General features: G+C 31.2%; 2 protein-coding genes across 2 annotated transcripts; one reads left to right on the top strand and one right to left on the bottom strand.

The window, feature by feature from the left end:
• Positions 1-1077: 1077 nt before the first annotated feature.
• LOC127805515 (tetraspanin-9-like) lies at positions 1078-3039 on the bottom strand. The gene is made up of 2 exons (XM_052342277.1): positions 2240-3039; positions 1078-1583 (listed from the first exon to the last, which is right to left on the bottom strand). The coding sequence occupies exons 1-2, from the start codon at positions 2918-2920 to the stop codon at positions 1344-1346; spliced, it is 921 nt and encodes a 306-aa protein (XP_052198237.1). The 5' UTR covers positions 2921-3039; the 3' UTR covers positions 1078-1343.
• Positions 3040-9478: 6439 nt separating this feature from the next.
• On the top strand, positions 9479-11101 carry LOC127805925 (tetraspanin-7-like). The gene is made up of 2 exons (XM_052342771.1): positions 9479-10086; positions 10614-11101. Exons 1-2 carry the CDS (start codon positions 9562-9564, stop codon positions 10881-10883), a joined length of 795 nt encoding a protein of 264 aa, XP_052198731.1. The 5' UTR covers positions 9479-9561; the 3' UTR covers positions 10884-11101.
• The last annotated feature ends 7292 nt before the right edge of the window (positions 11102-18393 follow it).

The following is an 18393-nucleotide window of genomic DNA, read 5'->3' as shown; positions in this document are numbered from 1 at the left end:
TTATTCAAAACAAACTCTAAATTCAAAACACATTTATTTATTTATTCATATTTTATTATTATAATAGAAAAAAATATTACAAAATTTATTAATTTTAAAAGATATATATTTTTAATAATATATTAACATTAAATATTTCTAATTTACTGAATATTTAAATTTATTAAATAAAATATTATTAAAAAATTATTTTCAAAATTATAAAGAAAATACGTTTTTTAATTTTTTGTTTTGAGAAATAGTTTTTTAAAATGACAAAAAAAACGTATTTTTAATTTTTTAATAGTAAACTATCAAAATAGAAAATTAAAGATAAATTTAAAATTCAAAATTAAAAATTAAAAAGTAAAAATAAGGCAACCTAAAAATACGCCTAAGGGGGCGCTCTAATATCTACTTTTCAACCTCCCCGATCGGTGACCGAACACAGCGGTTACTCTCTTCACAGATACGGCGACGCAGCGGCTATGATAGGAAGGAGTCTATTTGTCAACACCAACGAAAGCGGAGAACTTCCTAGATCAGCAGGTGGACAGGTCTCTCGCGCGGCGGCCGGCGATTTCTGCAACTCAGTGGTTACCGGTTGGCAGTCTCAGACTCTCGGTCCCCTTGAGTCAATGGTACGTAATATAGTGTATGGTATATAATTAAACAGCGAAAGTGGGAACCATACCTTGAATAGAATCTGTCTGAATTAATGTTGGTATAAAGAATTGGCTACTCACTTCCCCACCTAAAGTTACAGACTATCCTATCCATTTGATTGCTTACTCTTTTCGAAAGGTAATTTGCGTACGCAAGATGGTTGGGGAAAGAGAGGACAATGCTACCTTTATCATAACAGTTTTCCCAGCCTAGGATAAGGCTCTGGTTTTCCATTGCCTATGAGATAGATAACCAAAGGTAGATAATTTTGAAAATTTTCTGTATTGGGGAGTAAAAATAATGGTATAAAAAATTAAATTATTTATTTATTAGGTTAAGTTTTTAAACGAGATCATTGAGATGGTATTTGACAATTCAAGATATATGTATAGTGTTAGAGCAAACTAACATGTGATTTGACCAATTATGAGGTGAAACTGAATATTATAAACTCAATTGAACTTGCAAATCTAAAAATCCCAAAAGACATGACGCATTGAACTTACAAAATTATTATGAAAACAGAACTACATATAGCTTATCCCACAGCGAGATATACATCCCTGATACAATTCCAATCAAAGCCAACCATGCAAGGTCGACCTTGGGAGACAACTTAGGATATATACATATATAGTTCTTGGGTACGTAGTGACTCCATTCGTGGATAATTAACATATATATATATATATGTCATATTAAGTTGAATCAGATCCGGTTACAATTTCAATCAAAGACACAAGCAGTTCTACCCAGCCAATCCTGAGGTTGTCGAGCGTCCCAGCCTTACATGAGCGACAGTTGAAGCACATCACTTCTTCGTTGTTGCTCCACCTTTTGCAATCTGAATTTGCATACGAAGAGTTTGCCGTGGCAACCCACTCGGTTGGGCTTACATACCCGAACTTACAGTCATTTGATGGCTTGCAGCAGCCAGACTGTGAGGCACAACAGTTCCTCATAATATAGCAATATAAGTAAAACAACACACGCACACAGATAATGAGATTAAAGTTTGTTTTGTTTTTGTTTTATAAATATATATAAATGATTGTTTGAAACTTTGGGTTAAATAAATTTCTAATGTAGAGTAATCCATCATCGATGAATTTAATTATATGGTGATATTACTAGGGATTAAAATATCTAGCTAGAAAATAAAACATTATACAAATATCTAGCTAGAAAATAAAATTATGTACGACTTTAACAGAAAAAAAAGGTATACACACAAAATGATGTTGAAGAATTGTGGTCCAAAGCTTTGTATAGAATTTGTGCAAGGATACTTGATTACATGTTTCTGAAAACGAATCCAAGCAGCAAATGGTGGGAACACGTGAAGATTAAAAACTAGAGGAGGTGACGAAGAAGCCTTTTAGAGTATACCTCAAAGAAAAAAAAAAAAAAATGGTAACTGGTCCGAGAATTTTGGTTAAATCTTAAGTTTAAAAGATCTTTTTGCTCTTTTGCATATCAATAATCATCATGACAGTTGATCCAAGAACAAAATGGTTAAAGAATAAAATTAAAAAACTATTCGATTTGGTAAGTCAACCCAAATTAATCCGGGACCAAAAATCAGTGTTCATACCTCAATGGGAGACAACTGCTCAATATAGAAATCCTCTTCAGTGAAGGTAACTCCATCAGCCTCCAGCCTCTGGCAAACTCCATTCTCCTTCAAACAACTCTTCATGTTGCTCCAGTGGTTCGTCACCCAGCCCTGCACCCAGTCGGGATACGCTTCGAACCTGTACTCCATGTACTCTTTCTCCGGCAGCTTCTCGCCGCTGCCCCTGCTGATCAGCGACATGGCGAGACAGCACAAGTAGATAAGGAGAGCCATGGCCACCACGTGGAGCACCAGCAGCAACAGCCTCCGGGTGCTGGAATAAATCATGCAAAAGAAAATGGAGAGAACGACTAGCGCTGACAATATGAAGATGGAGATCCCTTGGAGAATGGCGATCTTGCCGGTGATCCAGACGCATTCGGTCGACAGGAGGAAGGGGATGTAGGCCCAGAGCAAAAGCGCCAAGAGTATGATGTTGATGATGCAGACGGTGAGATAGGAGCAGTCTATGGGAATCCAAGGTGTACCATTACCAGAGGTTTCAGGCTGCCCAGATTCTTGACCAGAGTTTTCAGCTTGCTTCTCGATATCGGCCATGGAGGCATTTTTCTTGCTGTTCGAGCCATCTACTTCTTCGGCGGGATTCTTGCCGTCGTTTGACTGAACTGGAAGAAGAGGTTTTTGGGATTCATCAGACATTGTCGATCGGAAACTTGTTCCTTTTTCTTCTGTTTTTTTTGTTTTTTATTTCTTGCTTGTGTCTACGGAGAGAGAGGAGGAAATTAAAATCTGTCTATTCATCATGTTCATATAAAGAGGATATCTAGCTTAGCTTAAATTTTGGTCAAATAGAAGCTCATTAAACTGATAAAGAGATTAAAACTTTTTTTTTTATTTTTTTTTATTTTGGGGCCTCTTTGGCAAATTGTATAAGAGCTTATAAACTCTTCCATCAGTTTACTTGGTAATAAATTAGTATTGTCAAATAAATGATTACAAGCATTATAATAAATTATTTTATTTAAGTATCCTTTTACAGCTAGTACGTAGGAAATAAACTCCTAGAACTCATAAGTTCATGATACGATTTAAATTAAGCCAACTAGCTCTTAAAGAACACAATTACGTGCCAACCACTTCAGGGTGCATGCATGGTAGCTCTAAAACTAAAATTGAGATGTAAAATTCAAATAAAATATATTTTCATCGACTATTCAATTGTCTAGCTTAATTTGTACTGTGAAATGATCAAATATTGTTGCTGGCTTGCTGATTTTGTCTCTCTACTACTCCAAAAGATAAATTAAGTAGAGTCACGAGTCAAAATCAAATGTGACTATGTATGTTTATTTAATTTGTTTCAATTCTTGTTTTATTTTGTTTCTATTTGGTTAACATTAAATCAAGTCTATATTACATTATAATCAAGGTCTATGAAATCCAACCTAATTAGCCAGCCAGCTGGCTGAGTGTCTGAGCCCCGACCAGTACAAAATTTCTACTCTTAATATGGTATTCCCTTTTTAACTTCAATCCATATCAAATAATAATTTGCTAATCAAACAACAAACAGCAAATGATGTTTTTTTTTGCAACCAACAAACCAGTAGTCAATTATTAAAATAAAATTTGATATTTAAGTGTCACATCAAAAATTTTGATTGAATCTTGATAAGGCAATTATATTTTTTTACCATGTAGGAGATTAATTTTTTTATTTGTTAATGTTATTTTGTTAGAGAGTCTCAAGAGAGACTTACTGAGAGGGGCTAAAATGACAAAAATATCCTTCCCCTAAATGCAAAATTACTCCCCTCCTCGTAACCTCCCCTCTCTCCTTTTTTCATGATTGTCGCCACTAACAAACTCCAACATCCACTGTCGTCTCGTCTTGCGTTGATCGTCGTTACGTCTTCATTCTCTGTGAATATAGAAGATGTAGCGACGGTCAATATGAGAAAGGCGGTGAGGCAAAGGCGGGTACTGAGACTTTGTATGAAGGGAAGAGAGAGGAGATTGCAGAAAAAAAAAAAAAGTAATTTTGCATTTGAGTTAATTTTTTTTAATCATTTTAACCCTCCTTGATAAGCCCCTCTGAGGCTGTTGATCAAAGTAGGAAGACTCTTTTTTATCATAGAAATACGTAACACTTCAATGAATTTGGTGACGAAAACATTTTATTGTGGATGTGTTATCTTCATCTAGATTCAAAATGAAAAGAAGAAAAGTTGCTCCACCCACACCTAAATCCTTGACCATACAAGTCTTCCACCACCTTCATCTGCAATAATAGGCACGAGTTTCCAGGCAAAGATTAATTATTATGCGCCACTACCATGTGTCAAAATCATCCTCACGCTGTGTTTGACAAAAATTTACTAATGGAATGAATTATATATGGGTGGAACACAAATAATAGAATGAGAGTTTTTTTTTTTTTTTTTTGGATAAAAGGATGAAAAGTAATACTGAAAAATTTGATGGATAAGTCTCATTTTTTTCCCACCTACTATAATTTATAGAAAATTAAAAATACTTATTTATAGAGATTAGATAAAAAATAATTCATTCAATCTCTTTTCATTCCATTACTAATAATCCTCTCCAATAAAAAAAAAAAAAAATCTCTTTTCATCATTTATCATTTCATTCAATTTCATTATTTTACATCCTTCCAAACACACCCTTTGATAACCCTTAAGATCAATGTGTTTCACGTGACTAATATTACTATGTGATACTGATAATTTTATTATTCTCACCAGGCCCAGACCTATAGAGTAATCCAAAAGGCCATTGTCTCCGAACCCATAATTTATGCCAATTTAGGAAGCTCATAAATTTGAGAGGAATTTTACTATTTTACCCCTACATAAATCTCTCTCCCCTCCCCCCAATCACACTTCTCTCACGCAAACTCTCTCTCCCTTTCCTTCTCTCTCTCTCAAAGAACAACTCACTAAATTATTAATTTTTGTTATTTTTTTTTATAATATATATATATATATATATGTCTTTGTGGATTAGAAGCTCTCAAAATAGGTTATGGGTAACTAAGATTTTATACATTTATTGATTCAAGAAAAAAAAAATTATTCACCAATAGAAGGTATTGAGTAAATTCCCCATTGACATCAATGAAAAAATTAAAGAACTTTAGAAATACATAGAGCAACATGTAAAGTAATTTGTAGAATTTATGTTTTGTTATTATAGATTCTCATATGTTTCCTAAATGCTTGTGTTGTTTACAGAATTTTGCTAACTATACTAATTACAGTTGCATCTGCAAAAATAAGTTTTTTCAAGTTAAAGTTAATGAAAAGTTATCTCTGCTCAATTACATCACAAGATAGATTAAATGGACTGATTACATTGTCTATCGAGAAAAAAATACTCAAACAACTTGATTATATAAATTTGATTGATATTTTGGTCTAGAGTAGTTTTTAATTGATTATTTAGAAAAAAATTATTTTATTATTTGTTACGGTATGAATATTTATTTATTATTTTTAAATTTTATTATAAGAAAATAAAATTTGAATGCATATTATGATTCAGGAACTCATTTTTATATTTCGATTCAAAGTTCGAAAATCTCAGGTACGACATTGATTCTCACTTGCATATTATGGTATTACTTAAATTTGTGGTGATCAATAAAAGTCAACAATTTCATTATGATATTATCGATTAGTAACGCCAAAATGGATGAGATAATAGAGATGAACCATATAGACAAAGAGTAAGTATTATATATATGGGGATCAAATGTGATGGATGTGTTAATTAATTGTTATGAATCAATTAAAAAAAGAAAAGTGCTCAACGTGGCTAGCTAGTCTTACGTGATGATGCTTCGCTCATCATGGCTGATATGTATATATGAATCCAATTTCATACGAGTGCTAGAATTCAATAACATTATATATGATTTATTAATTATGAATCTTTTTGTGTTTTTAATTGACTCTATTTTTTTGTGTGTATATTTCAGGAGGAGAGAGAGGGAGATGGGTGCCGAGAGAGAGAGATGGGTGTGGTTGTGTCCGATTTGAGGGTAAAATAGGAAGTTTAGAAAATTTTGAAGTGAATGATTGTGGAGAGCACTTTTGATAGTTGCGAAAACGATGAAAATGTCCCAAACACCTTTATTACAATAGGGACAAACAAGGACAAGTCTTTGTCAACTTTTTACGACTTCGGGGAATAATTGGAGAAATATAAAAGGAAAGGACAAACGATCTATATCCACACACAACACACATGTACGTATATCTCTGTGCTTGTGGGGTAGAGGGTCATTTGGACTATGTATGTGAAAGAAAGAAATAAATTAAATACAAATTTATCTGGTCACGTACGGTTCATTGTTATTTTTTAAATAAAATTTTAAAATAAATGAGTCGTAAAATTATTTAAATAATTAATAACTATTTAAAGATCATGAGTTTAAATTTTTAGTTTTAAATAAAATATATAAAAATATTTTTAGAAAATACTCACAAGCCATCATCTAAACTTTAGAAACTTTTTGTAAACTAGGTTGCACAGAAATGAAGATGGGAGACGTTTTCGAAACATGAAAACGCTATTTTTCTAAGAAGGTAAGAAACGAAAACGTGGATAAACTGTAAATTTAAAAAATATAGAGATTCTTTTGCAAATATAATTTTTAATATAAAAAAAATATTTGAACATAAACAATACACATAAGTTTCATAATATATTTAAATTTCAAACAAATATAAACATAAAATCCATAATACATTCAAACAACTATCAACAATATTTAGAAAAGCTCAAAAATAAACATTTCAACAATGTCACAATTTCTTTTTGTAAAAGACCAACTCAATAAATAAAAGTTATTTAAACATTTTTAGTAATAGACATTTAAAGTTAAAAGACTTCAATAAAAAAAAATTGCAAACCACGTATAAACTTGTTACGTCCTTCCAATGAACATTAATTAATTGTTATTTAATTTTTTTTATTTTCGAAATGGAAAACGATTAAAAAACGTTGAAACGACATCTCCAAGTCATTTCCGTACTTCACAGTCTATAAATCCTTCGCAAATTGTTTACTTGAATATATTTTTTCACGTTTTGAAATTTAAAATTAGTTTCATATTTAGTAAAAATGAACATATTTTTTTATTTTTTTGTAAAAATAAAAATATGAAAATAGGGATGAAAAGTGAAAATAAAAAATAAAAAAACATTATCCATAGATAAACAATCTCTAAATTTCTAAAAATATCTTAAATTTTAAATTTTTATTTTTAATTAAAAAATTTAAAATATATATTTTTTAAAAATTATTTATTTATTAAAATATAAAAATTGAAAGTATATTTAATTATTAAAATTAAAATTAAAATTAAAAACTAAAGAGAATGAGCCCTTTTAAGTTTTGATTTCCGGATTCCATCTCTTAACTACTACTTCTGACACACACTGACGCGTGGTCTCTCTTGCCCGCAAAACAAACAGTACCAAACGACGAAAACGGAATCACAATGGATGAATTGTCCAACAAAGGGGGCCCTCACACCCACCCGCCAGAAATAATGCCAATTGCCACGGGTGGGTCGATGAACCACATTTTTATATAATTTGAAAATATTATTTAAACACAAAATTTAATATTAGTAGTTAAAAAATCACTGATAATAATTTCTTATATAAAAAATAATTATCAAAGTTGCTGGAATATCAAAATAAATATTAGTAATTATTTAATATAAATTATCAAAATTTTATGTTAAAATAATATTTTCTTATATAATTATTAGCTATGATTGCGAAAGTCGCTGGTATCTATGTATGAGGACCATTGCACTGGTAGCGTGGTTGGGTCTTTCTTTTGTTGATTCTTTAGACTCAGAAGTGAATAATTATTTTTTTGTCTAAAAATGGATATAGATATGGATTCTCCTAGAATTTGCGAAAATTCTTTACATTAATTAATGGATATAGTGGGATCTTGAATTGATTCATTTTAAGATCATCGTTCTTGCTCGATTCCTATCACTTATATTTTTGATTCTGATAGAGGAAATACATTATAAGTGTGAAATTTTATTTTATTGCGTAGAATAAGTAGTTAAATTCAAAATCTACTGATGTAAATTTTAACTTATCTCTTGTTCAACCACTCGACCTATGTTTTGGGGGTTGAATTGATCCATCTTAATTTGATAAATGATGGTTGTTATTCAATAAATAAATTAGATAAGAAATATATATGTAGTCTAAATCTTATAAGGTGTCATTTCATTGAAGAAAATCATGGAGGCAGGCAATAGAGAGAGAAACGAAGGGGTGGATGGATATAGTTAAAACTTTGTCTCCTCCTTAGTTATATATTTCATTAAATTATAAGTAACATTAATGATTTATTTAATTTATTTGATAGTTCTAATTAATAGCAAGCTAGCTAGCTTGATTGAGTAAAATGTCTAATATATATAATATAAAATGACATGCATATTGAAATTATCAACTAAATTCAAACCGCCAAACAGAAGTGAATATATTTTTAAGAATATATATATATATTGTGAAAAGTATAAAATTATAAATTTAGTATAAATATTTATAATTATTTTTCAAGTAAAAAAAGAAGAAATAAATATCATTGTTCAATTATAAATGACAGGTTTAGATCAATACAAAACTCGATTAATTAGTGGCTTAAGGGTTCAAATTGGAATCTAAAGAGTTGCACGTATATAAAATGTTTTGATTGGACTCCAACAAGTGAGGCTCTGATGTTAGCCTTCCACTAAGAAAAGGGTACAGGATTAGACACTTTTTTTTTTTTTTTTTTTAATTTCTCTTTTTTAGAGTGGTCAGAAACGTGACACACGAGGTGATACAAGATATTATATAAAAATATATACAAAATTATTATTTAAATATTTAAATTTGATATTTTATATTGATCATATTATATAATATATATTTGGTATGTTATATATATTTTAGATATTTTAGTTTAGTATTTAAATACTTCTATTAATTAGTATCTAATAGAATTTAACAATAATATCATTAATTCTATTATTCTTAAAGAATTCGTAAATAACTACTTCATGAAATAGGTCAGTGAATAATCGACCATATTTTTAAAATTTCCAATACATACATACATACATACAAATAACATTCTCACAAACATTGAAATGTATGCGTTGTTGTTCCCCTTATAATTCCCGGCCCCTTGTGCTTCACTCATCTATTTCTGGGTTTATTACTTCTTCTTCCACGTACCCTCAGCATCTCCAGAATCCTTACATTGATGATCACATCACTTCAAATTAAACAATAATGGAATGGGGAAAATGTTGCTTGGTCTGTATCACCTGTCTTTCTCTGTGCATCACCTACCTGGCGTTTGCAGCATCCATAATCGCCAGTTTCATCGAGTTATTCAAATCCCAAGAAAACTGCGAACAGTTCCTCCAACTATGGCCCAAAATCCTTTGGCTGCCGTTCGTGCTCATGGTGATCTCAACCCTCATCAGGTTCAAGTTCAATAAATGCGGAAACAAAGCGACAACCTGCTGTGCCCAATGGTTCGAAATCGCCCTCGCCGTTTTCCTCCTCATCTACTTCTTCAAGTCACTGTCCGCCACCATAGACGGCGGCGGCGTGGCTTTGCCTGGCAAAGCTTACAAGGAGTTCCATTTGGTGGATTACTCCACAGGCTTGCAGGCGAAGGTGAACGATACGCGGATGTGGAGGCATGTCGCCAAGTGCTTGCGCCAGCGCCGTGTTTGCAATCGATTGTCTCGCACTTGGGTTAATGTCAGCCTCGCAGAATTTCATTCCAAGCCTTTGTCATCCATAGAGGTACGTATGTGTTTATATATATATATTGCCCCATCAATTAGTTTCCTCAATTTTTAATATTATTTTTGTTATTTATGATAACACAAAAAAATCTGCCAATATTCTCGCTTATTAGGTGAACATATAAACATCTATGTGTCCGTTCATCTTTAATCTATTATAAACCTTTTACGTACCCACCAAACTAATTCACAGTTTAATTTCCTTTTCAATTAAAGATGGTTTTCTTTTTTCATATATAGATTAGAGATGAGTTTTCTTATCATCATCTCTATCTCTCTTTGGGAATGGAAAATAGAAATGTTATTATTTGGTCATTTAATTAATTTTGATATTAATATATTATTGGTTTGCATTGTTATTAATTAATATAGTTACAGCTTGGACAAACATGTTAATATAAATAGAATATGTAGGTTTTGATTAACGACACTTTTGAGTAATTTTTGTATCATATATATATATGTATATGCATCGATCGATGGATCCCTAATTTTTATGGGTTAAATACGTACCACTGCGCGCAGTCGGGTTGTTGCAAGCCACCAAGCGACTGCAATTTCTCCTATGTGAAGCCAACCGAATGGAGGAAGATAGCCAACTCCTCAAGATACAGTAGTAGCAACTCGGACTGCGAAGAATGGAGCAACGACCCCAAAGCCCTGTGCTTTAACTGCGACTCATGCAAGGCTGGAGTAGCCGACAAGTTCAAGCATAACTGGTTTGAAGGAATGCTCACTGGAATGCTCTGCAAATGGACGTTTCTGCCATTTTTACATTGGATTAGAGCTTGTTAATTGATTGCCTTATTTTGTGGATGGCTAGCTGGGAAGTTGGAAAAGTTAATGGTGCTGTTTGGGTTACCTAATTAAGCTTGTATTCTTGTAATTTAAGCTTTTGTGGCTTAACGTGGACTCTAAAAGTTTAAACTAATGAATGTTTATGAGAAGTAATTCTGTTGTAAACAGTTTGTTGAATATTTGATATAATAATATATAAGGGATGTTTTAATAAATGTAATTTATTTTTAGATAAGGTGTGTTATTTTTATTTTTAAAATAATTTTTATTGATTGATAAAATATAAAAAAAACACGATATGCTAATTATCAACCAATAAAATTTGTTTTGAAACTAAAAATAATACACTTTATATAAAAACAAGGTGTATTTATTGAAGCAAAGACAATAATTAACATTACCTTATATATATATATATATATATCAAAAGTTCTTTATTGAAGACTTCCAAAAAAATCTACCAAGTATTTGGTACATTAATGTTGAAAGTGTTCCTGGAAATTCGAAAAATTTGCTTCGCTATTATTCAAAAAATATTTATAAAATAGTAATCAAATGCCAAAATTTTTTCTTTGAAACTAACTAAAAAGCTTATACCAAAGCAAATCTCATTGTTAGTTAAATTGTTTGATTTTTTGCGCTCTACGATTAGGGGTGAGCACAAGTAACCGAACTGACAGTTCGATCGATTCGGTTCGATTATTTTTTTTTAAAATTTTGATTCGGTTAATTTTTTTAGAAAATTCAATTTTCGGTGTTCGGTTCGGTTTTTTGCTTAAAATAACCGAAATAATCGAATCGAACTAAACTTACAAAAACGACACAATTTTGAGTTTATAGAGCAAAGTGAAAATATCCCCACCCAAGTCAAATCGAAGTCACGCAGAGGTAGAGGAGAGAAGACCCTAAAGACGGAAGGATCGAATCGATCCTTCCTCGCTCCGCTCTCTCCCTTCCATCGTCTCTGACGCTCTGGCACGACTGCATCATTGCCTCCTTCGATGCCGACGTCGACACCGCGGCACCCAAGCTAGAGACTCTCACTCACCTGGAACTGAAAAGTTGGACCGAGATGCCGAGAGAGATCCTTCGAGTCCGTCGCCATCGGTGTCGCCTCCACCTTCGACGTCTTTCCCTTTGCCATCAGCAGTCGGTCGCTTCCCGCGTTTCCCTTCGCCGATCGTCGTCCCCTTCATCAGGCCCAGACCTGACGCTTTTCCCTTCACTGATCGCATAAGGCTTTGTCTCCTTGTTTCATCCCTTCCTTGTGCTTGGACGATCGACCCATACCAAGTACCAACGATGATCAATCGTCAAACAGAGGTTAGTATTGACGTTAGGTTAGGATTTTAATTTTTTAATTTTTTTTGACTCAGTGAGGTTAGTTTCTTATATTTCTTCCTTTGCTAGGTTTTTTGTTTGCATTCTTTTGCACAAATTGATTTGTATTTCTCTCAATCTCTAAATGGTTTTGTATTTTTTTGTATCAATTCAATGGATATTCTTCTTGTATTTCATTTCTGCAAATCGGTTTGTTCTTTTACTGATTTTGCCCAATCGGTTATCGGTTCGGTTAACTTAGTTTAGATTTTGGTTAGTTCGGTTAGTTATAATTAATCGGTCGATTCGATTCGATTATTATATGCAATTCGGTTTGATTTGGTTATAACCGAATGCATACCCCTATCTACAATTGTGTTCTTGAAGATGTCTTTGATTTATCAAATGGGTAACACTAAATGTATTTTGGTTTTTAGATGAACTGTGTTGAGTATAATTCATTTTTAATTTAAAGATAATTTTATTAATTAATGAAATAATAAGATGCAAGAAAGGAAATTAACATGAAAGTTGAAAAGTTTAAGGGAAGAGATAAACTAAAGCTTGTTTGCTATGAGCTTTTTAGTTGTCTTTCGTTCGTTACTAAAGACTAATAAAAAAACTCAAGTATATTAGTTATTATTCTACAACCAATTTAACTCTTTTTTTTTCTCTTTTCAGGATTATTATTACTTACTATATGCTCTAATGTAAGTTGTTTACGTTTTACGTTTTTTTTTGTTAATCTATTCTTATTTATAAAAAAAAAAACCTTAACTTTTTGAGTGAAAGGCTAAACCTATTTTTTAGGATTTTAGTAATATTTGAAAAGAAAATTTTAATTTCTTAAAAAATCAAAAACTTTGTAATAAGCAACTTTTAATATTATTGCATATCAGACCCTCTATTAGATTCTCCTACAAAAGAACCCTCATGTTTATGTAATTTTCTTTCCATGAGCATGGATTTATGAAACTATCAAAAATACATTTTTATTGCTTGTTAAAACAATTTTTCTGGATGAAATTCTGAAAAAAAAAAAAAAAAGTTTTCTTGAAATTGCTGAAAACAACCTTTCTAATTTCTATTGTTTCCTAAAAATTAGAATAAATTACATTTAATACCCTTATGTTTGGTATAAATATAAGGCATACCTTGAATATTTCAAATTACACGGATTATTTTTTCTATTAATAAATTATATCACATTGCTACGCCAAAATATTAGATTTAAGTTATACATGGTATCCCAACATTTTATTCTTAACAATTTTTTGACCAAGTAATTTTCAAAATGTATGAGGTATCAACTGTAATTAAGTAAGATCTGAAGAGTGTCAAGTGTTATTTACCCTAAAAAAATATGGGGGTTTAGAAGTATATTGTCAAATGATTTTTGGAACTAATTCACAAAGTATGCTTTTCTAAATTTATTTGATTTACAAATTAATGATTCTACATATTTAATTTATGGATTCAAAATAAATTTTAGACCCAGAACCAAATGAATTTAAAAATTCTAACAAATAACATTTTCTTTCTTTATTTTTTGAGTAAGGACATCACATTCATAGCATAAAATTGGGACAGATGAAAGAGGTTAGGGTTTGAAGCCCAACACATCAAACAGGCCATATATAGGAAGTTGGGCCTAGAAAATTAATTGCCCCATAGGAAGTCCATTTTTTGGTGCTGTGTTTAGTCCATGAATTCTGGTTCTTCATTGCTGGCTGGTTATTTCAGCTTTTGTAGTTTTTTTTTTTTAAAATAATACTATTTATCTAAATTGGAAGTGAATTTTTAGTCTAGTTAGTATATTTTTATTAAAAAATGAGAAAATATAGATGTGCAAGTTTCCAATAAAAATATACCAACTAGACTGGATAAATAGTATTATTCTTTTTTTTTATTATTTTGTAATATATGTTTAATTACTCCAAATTGTCCATAAAATTTGGCCTTTTTTTTAAGAAAAAGAAAAGAATATAAATGGATGAGTTATGAAATTATGGCCCATTTCTTTTGTTTTCCAGGTTCTCAAATTAAGAGTATGAAATAATTGGTTCAAGTCGATAACATGTTGCAGTATCACATATTTATTGAAAATGTTTAAAACGCTGGATGACCTCTCATTTAGTGACACTTATTGTGATTCAAAATTAAATTCAATACAACATACCAAAACAAAACAAAAAAAAAAAATTTAAATTCCCAATTTAATTTTTGGATTGTTTAATAATTTGATTTATTTTCTTCAAAATCATATCACTTTCTGATATGAGGGACAATAAGTTCAAACTCAAGTTAGGAGGGAGGGTAAAACGTCTAAAACAAAGCTAAGAAACCCAATTTGACCTTAATTATTATTATTATTATTATTAGTATCATTATTATTATTATAAGAAGCAATTCCAAGCAAAGAAACTTGGAATTCTCGGTGTCATAAAAAAATACTGTAGCAATCAGCCAAATTTACAGACAATAGTTGGGCATGGAATTATGTGTAGATAAAACTTGTGGTTGTATCTTCCAAATGCTTCACTATTGTTAAATAGCAAAGACTTTAATTTGTAGCCAAATACAAAGTGCAATATCGCCCACCCACCCTGTCACTGTCACTGTCACTGTCACTGTCACGCATCAAAATCCACTGTAACAACTACCAAATAGCATCCTCAATATGGGAAATCACATGTTGCCGACAAGGACAAGCCTAATAAATTTCAACCAAACCCATCCTAAATCAAGTGGAAAATTGAAAATTCCCTCCCCCGTCAAACTACTGTATAATTTAAACAAAAAACAAACCCTTCATTCTTCTTCTTTTTGGGTTTTTTTTTTCTATCTTCTACTTCTCACATCACACATTAATTAATTAATTAATGTGAGGCTTAGGGTTAGTTACATGATTACATCCCTTGACTGTGTACCCAACCAAGACATATTAACACTCAAATAATTGGATCATCAAGCACGTCGGTGCATGCATGGGAAATTCACAACTAACTAATATTTCACACTAGTCTTTTAATTCCTCACGATTCTATTTATTTTACTACACAAACAAACACTTTAGTTTAGCATTATTTAAAATTTTGTCAATAAAATAATTTCTCAAAATATCTTTTAATTTTTTAATGAAAAAAAAGAAGAAGCTGGCAAATAACACAACGAACCAATAAATACCAAACATGTTATCTTTAACTTAGAATTGGGTAATTATTATTGCATCAACATTCTTTGTTTAAAATTTGTCTAAAAAATAAAACTTTAATTGTAATCTCTAATGTGAGTTCTCATTTAATATCTTTATATCCTTTTACTTGTGTATGCATAGGCCTTCACTATATTTTTTAATAACTATAACAATATATTAAGTCTTTATCTCATTATATGTGATTAATTATATAAATTTAACTTTTTTTTTATATTTTTTTTAACTTATAACCATATTTTCGATAAACCCTTAATAACTAATATAATACCTAATTATGTGTCCTCCAAAAACGAGCTCTTTTAGATCTTTTTCTGCGTGTTTAATTTACTAGTTACTTGTTCTATTCTATTCACTCTACTCACATGAGATTTTATTGATATTTTTTTTTACTCAACAAAATTGTTATCTAGATATTAAGCCAAGAGGGGGCAGGGTGAATTGACCTTTTTAATTTTAAGAAAATTTGACCTAGTTTGGAGATTTTGTTGGAAATAATTTTATGATAATCTAACATGTTTGCAATAAATGAAAATGAGACACATACTCAACCAAAAAACAAGAGATTTATAGAGATTTGGCTCTTTCAAGTCTACACCCTCTTTATTCAAGGTAAACTTTAAGGGTTCTATTACATAATTTTTTTAACTTTTAATGGAGTTAGAAACTAATGCAATCAATCTCTTGCCAAATCAAGAAAAACTTCTTATAGGCATTACAAGTTTCTCACACTAAAGTGAGTAAAAACACACACACACAAATCACTACAACTTATAGAGTTTTGATTACAAAGAAAGTGTAAATAAAGATTCCCTTCAATCAATGTTTCCAACTTCAATAATCACTTTCTATGCCTTAAGAGAATTCATTACTCTTTCAAGTATTTTCAGATTTTTCTGCATATTTGTGTCTTTGCAGATCACTTCATTTATAACCCTTAAAAAAAAAAAAAAAAAATAGCTACAAAAGAGAATGGAGAGAGAAACAGCATTTGTGAACTCTTTAATCAGGATCTCATCTTTTTCATTAATGAGATATCAACAATTTGTAAGTATATAGCTAAACGAAAAGACAATAATTTAGAGGGTATACTTTTAGGTTTGATAGAGGCCAAAAAGACGAGAAAGTAGGCAAATTTTAAAAGTAATAGACGATATAAGAGAGTAAGGACATACTAGTAACAAAAAGCTATTTATCCAATTTGAAAAATATTTGATTGGCCTGACTTGATTTATAGTGAACTAGCTTAAAAATTTTTTGATCTTTGATAGAGATATTAGTCACAAATAAACAAAGCATATGCTCTGTTGTGTGTTTTTGAAGATCACAAAAAACTTAGAGGATGTACAGAAGATCATTTTTATTCAGACTTTTGAATTCATTAATTCAGACTTCTGAAAAGGGCATTGATAAGGCTTGCCTTGCAGAAACGAGTGATAGCCAATGTTGGTTTTTTTGGAAGGGTTCAAAGTTTGAGGGGTGGCCTTAAGACATTTGAATAAAACTAGTAAAAAAAGAGGGCATTTTGGACATGTTCAGATGTTTGAAGGGTATTCTTTAAGCAAATTTTTTGGACATTTTTGTAATCAACAGAATAATTTTTACAAATATATTTGTACCATTAAGACTCACACAAATTATCTTAATCCTATCTCACATATCTTATTTGTAAGAGGAACAACTTTAACTTTAATAATTCTAATATCTTATTTTTAATATATATACCCCATTTTCATTTCACATTCTAACAACTATGCAGCCCAGAAGACTCACATCTAATAGATTGTATTGTTATCTCTAAGACTTTAGGTTTCTTTTATATATAAAAACTTACAATCATATTCTTCATTTAAATTAAGGAACACATGAACTCAATCATAAAAATATTCTTCACTGAATTTGATCATCCTTCTTTTAGGACACAAGTCAAGTGGTTGAATCACGATAAGATGAGATTCGCATCAATAGGTTGTATGTTCGATTTCTTATTCTGCACAGTTAAATAAAATCTTCATCTGTGATTCACCTTTTCATAAAAAAAAAAAAAAAAAGTACAAGTGACTGGGAGACAAGAATAATAGTAATCCCAAGATGTCTCGGGGGTTGCAAATGTAAAATGTCCTATGCTAATGCCGTGCGTTTTTGGTTTGGTGTATTGAGCTTAAATACATGCCTCAGGATATAAAAGATCCAATGACTTGGATGTGGATTGAAAGTTTTGACCCACCAAATTCCCTTAATCATTCATTTGAGTCGGACCCACTGTCACTGTGGGCCTGGATCGCAAGCCCATTTTTTGTCTGGATTAGGCCGACTCAAAAGTCTCCTTCGGCTTTGGCATGTGGTAACTAATTTAATTGGTGCATATATCCCAATTTTTACATTCAAAGAAAATATTATTGCAACAATTTCTGTAGCTTTTCTATTAATTTAATGCTACCCTTTTCTTTCATTTTTCATCTACTCAGACAACATAACTTGCTGCCTGCGATCATGGGTTATCGAACAAAGCCACAGATAATTCTAAATTTGTTCATTCCTTTCACTCAGGGATTTCTCTCCTTCTTTCTGGATGTTTCATGGAGTACAAACAGGAAAAGAATTAAAGTTCTCCTAATAGACTCAAGAAAAACTTATGTAGTTGGCCTTTTTTCATTATTAATAGAAGGAACGAACACACATACATGTGGCTTAATTAGCCATATAAACCAAGCTCCATATACAAATCTTCTTGATCTTGGAGATAATATTTTTGTTCTCTGAACACACGGATATATCACTCTGAATCATAGGTTGATTCAACTTGGGAATCTTGGGAGTTATCTCCTGTACAGAGAGCAGATATGTTCCTGAGGAGACTCACTTGGCGTTCAAGCAAATAGATGTAATTTGCAGTCGTCTGATACAAAGTCTCAGCGTTGTCCGTTTCATTTCCCCCTGGAATCAGCCTTTTGAGATGCTTCAGCTTCTTCT

Source organism: Diospyros lotus, chromosome 7 (genome assembly GCF_014633365.1).
Source record: "Diospyros lotus cultivar Yz01 chromosome 7, ASM1463336v1, whole genome shotgun sequence".
NCBI lineage: Eukaryota > Viridiplantae > Streptophyta > Magnoliopsida > Ericales > Ebenaceae > Diospyros > Diospyros lotus.
The sequence above is the reverse complement of the archived record's forward strand: the minus strand, read 5'-3'. Positions and strand labels throughout refer to the sequence as shown.

Bases quoted from the DNA above. Each gene is read 5' to 3' on its own strand.
- LOC127805515 (XM_052342277.1), bottom strand. From the start codon at position 2,920: ATGTCTGATGAATCCCAAAAACCTCTTCTTCCAGTTCAGTCAAACGAC. The intron at 1,584-2,239 runs GTATGAACACTG...TGTGCCTCACAG, and splicing joins AGCAGTTGTCTCCCATTGAG to TCTGGCTGCTGCAAGCCATC.
- LOC127805925 (XM_052342771.1), top strand. From the start codon at position 9,562: ATGGAATGGGGAAAATGTTGCTTGGTCTGTATCACCTGTCTTTCTCTG. The intron at 10,087-10,613 runs GTACGTATGTGT...CACTGCGCGCAG, and splicing joins AGCCTTTGTCATCCATAGAG to TCGGGTTGTTGCAAGCCACC.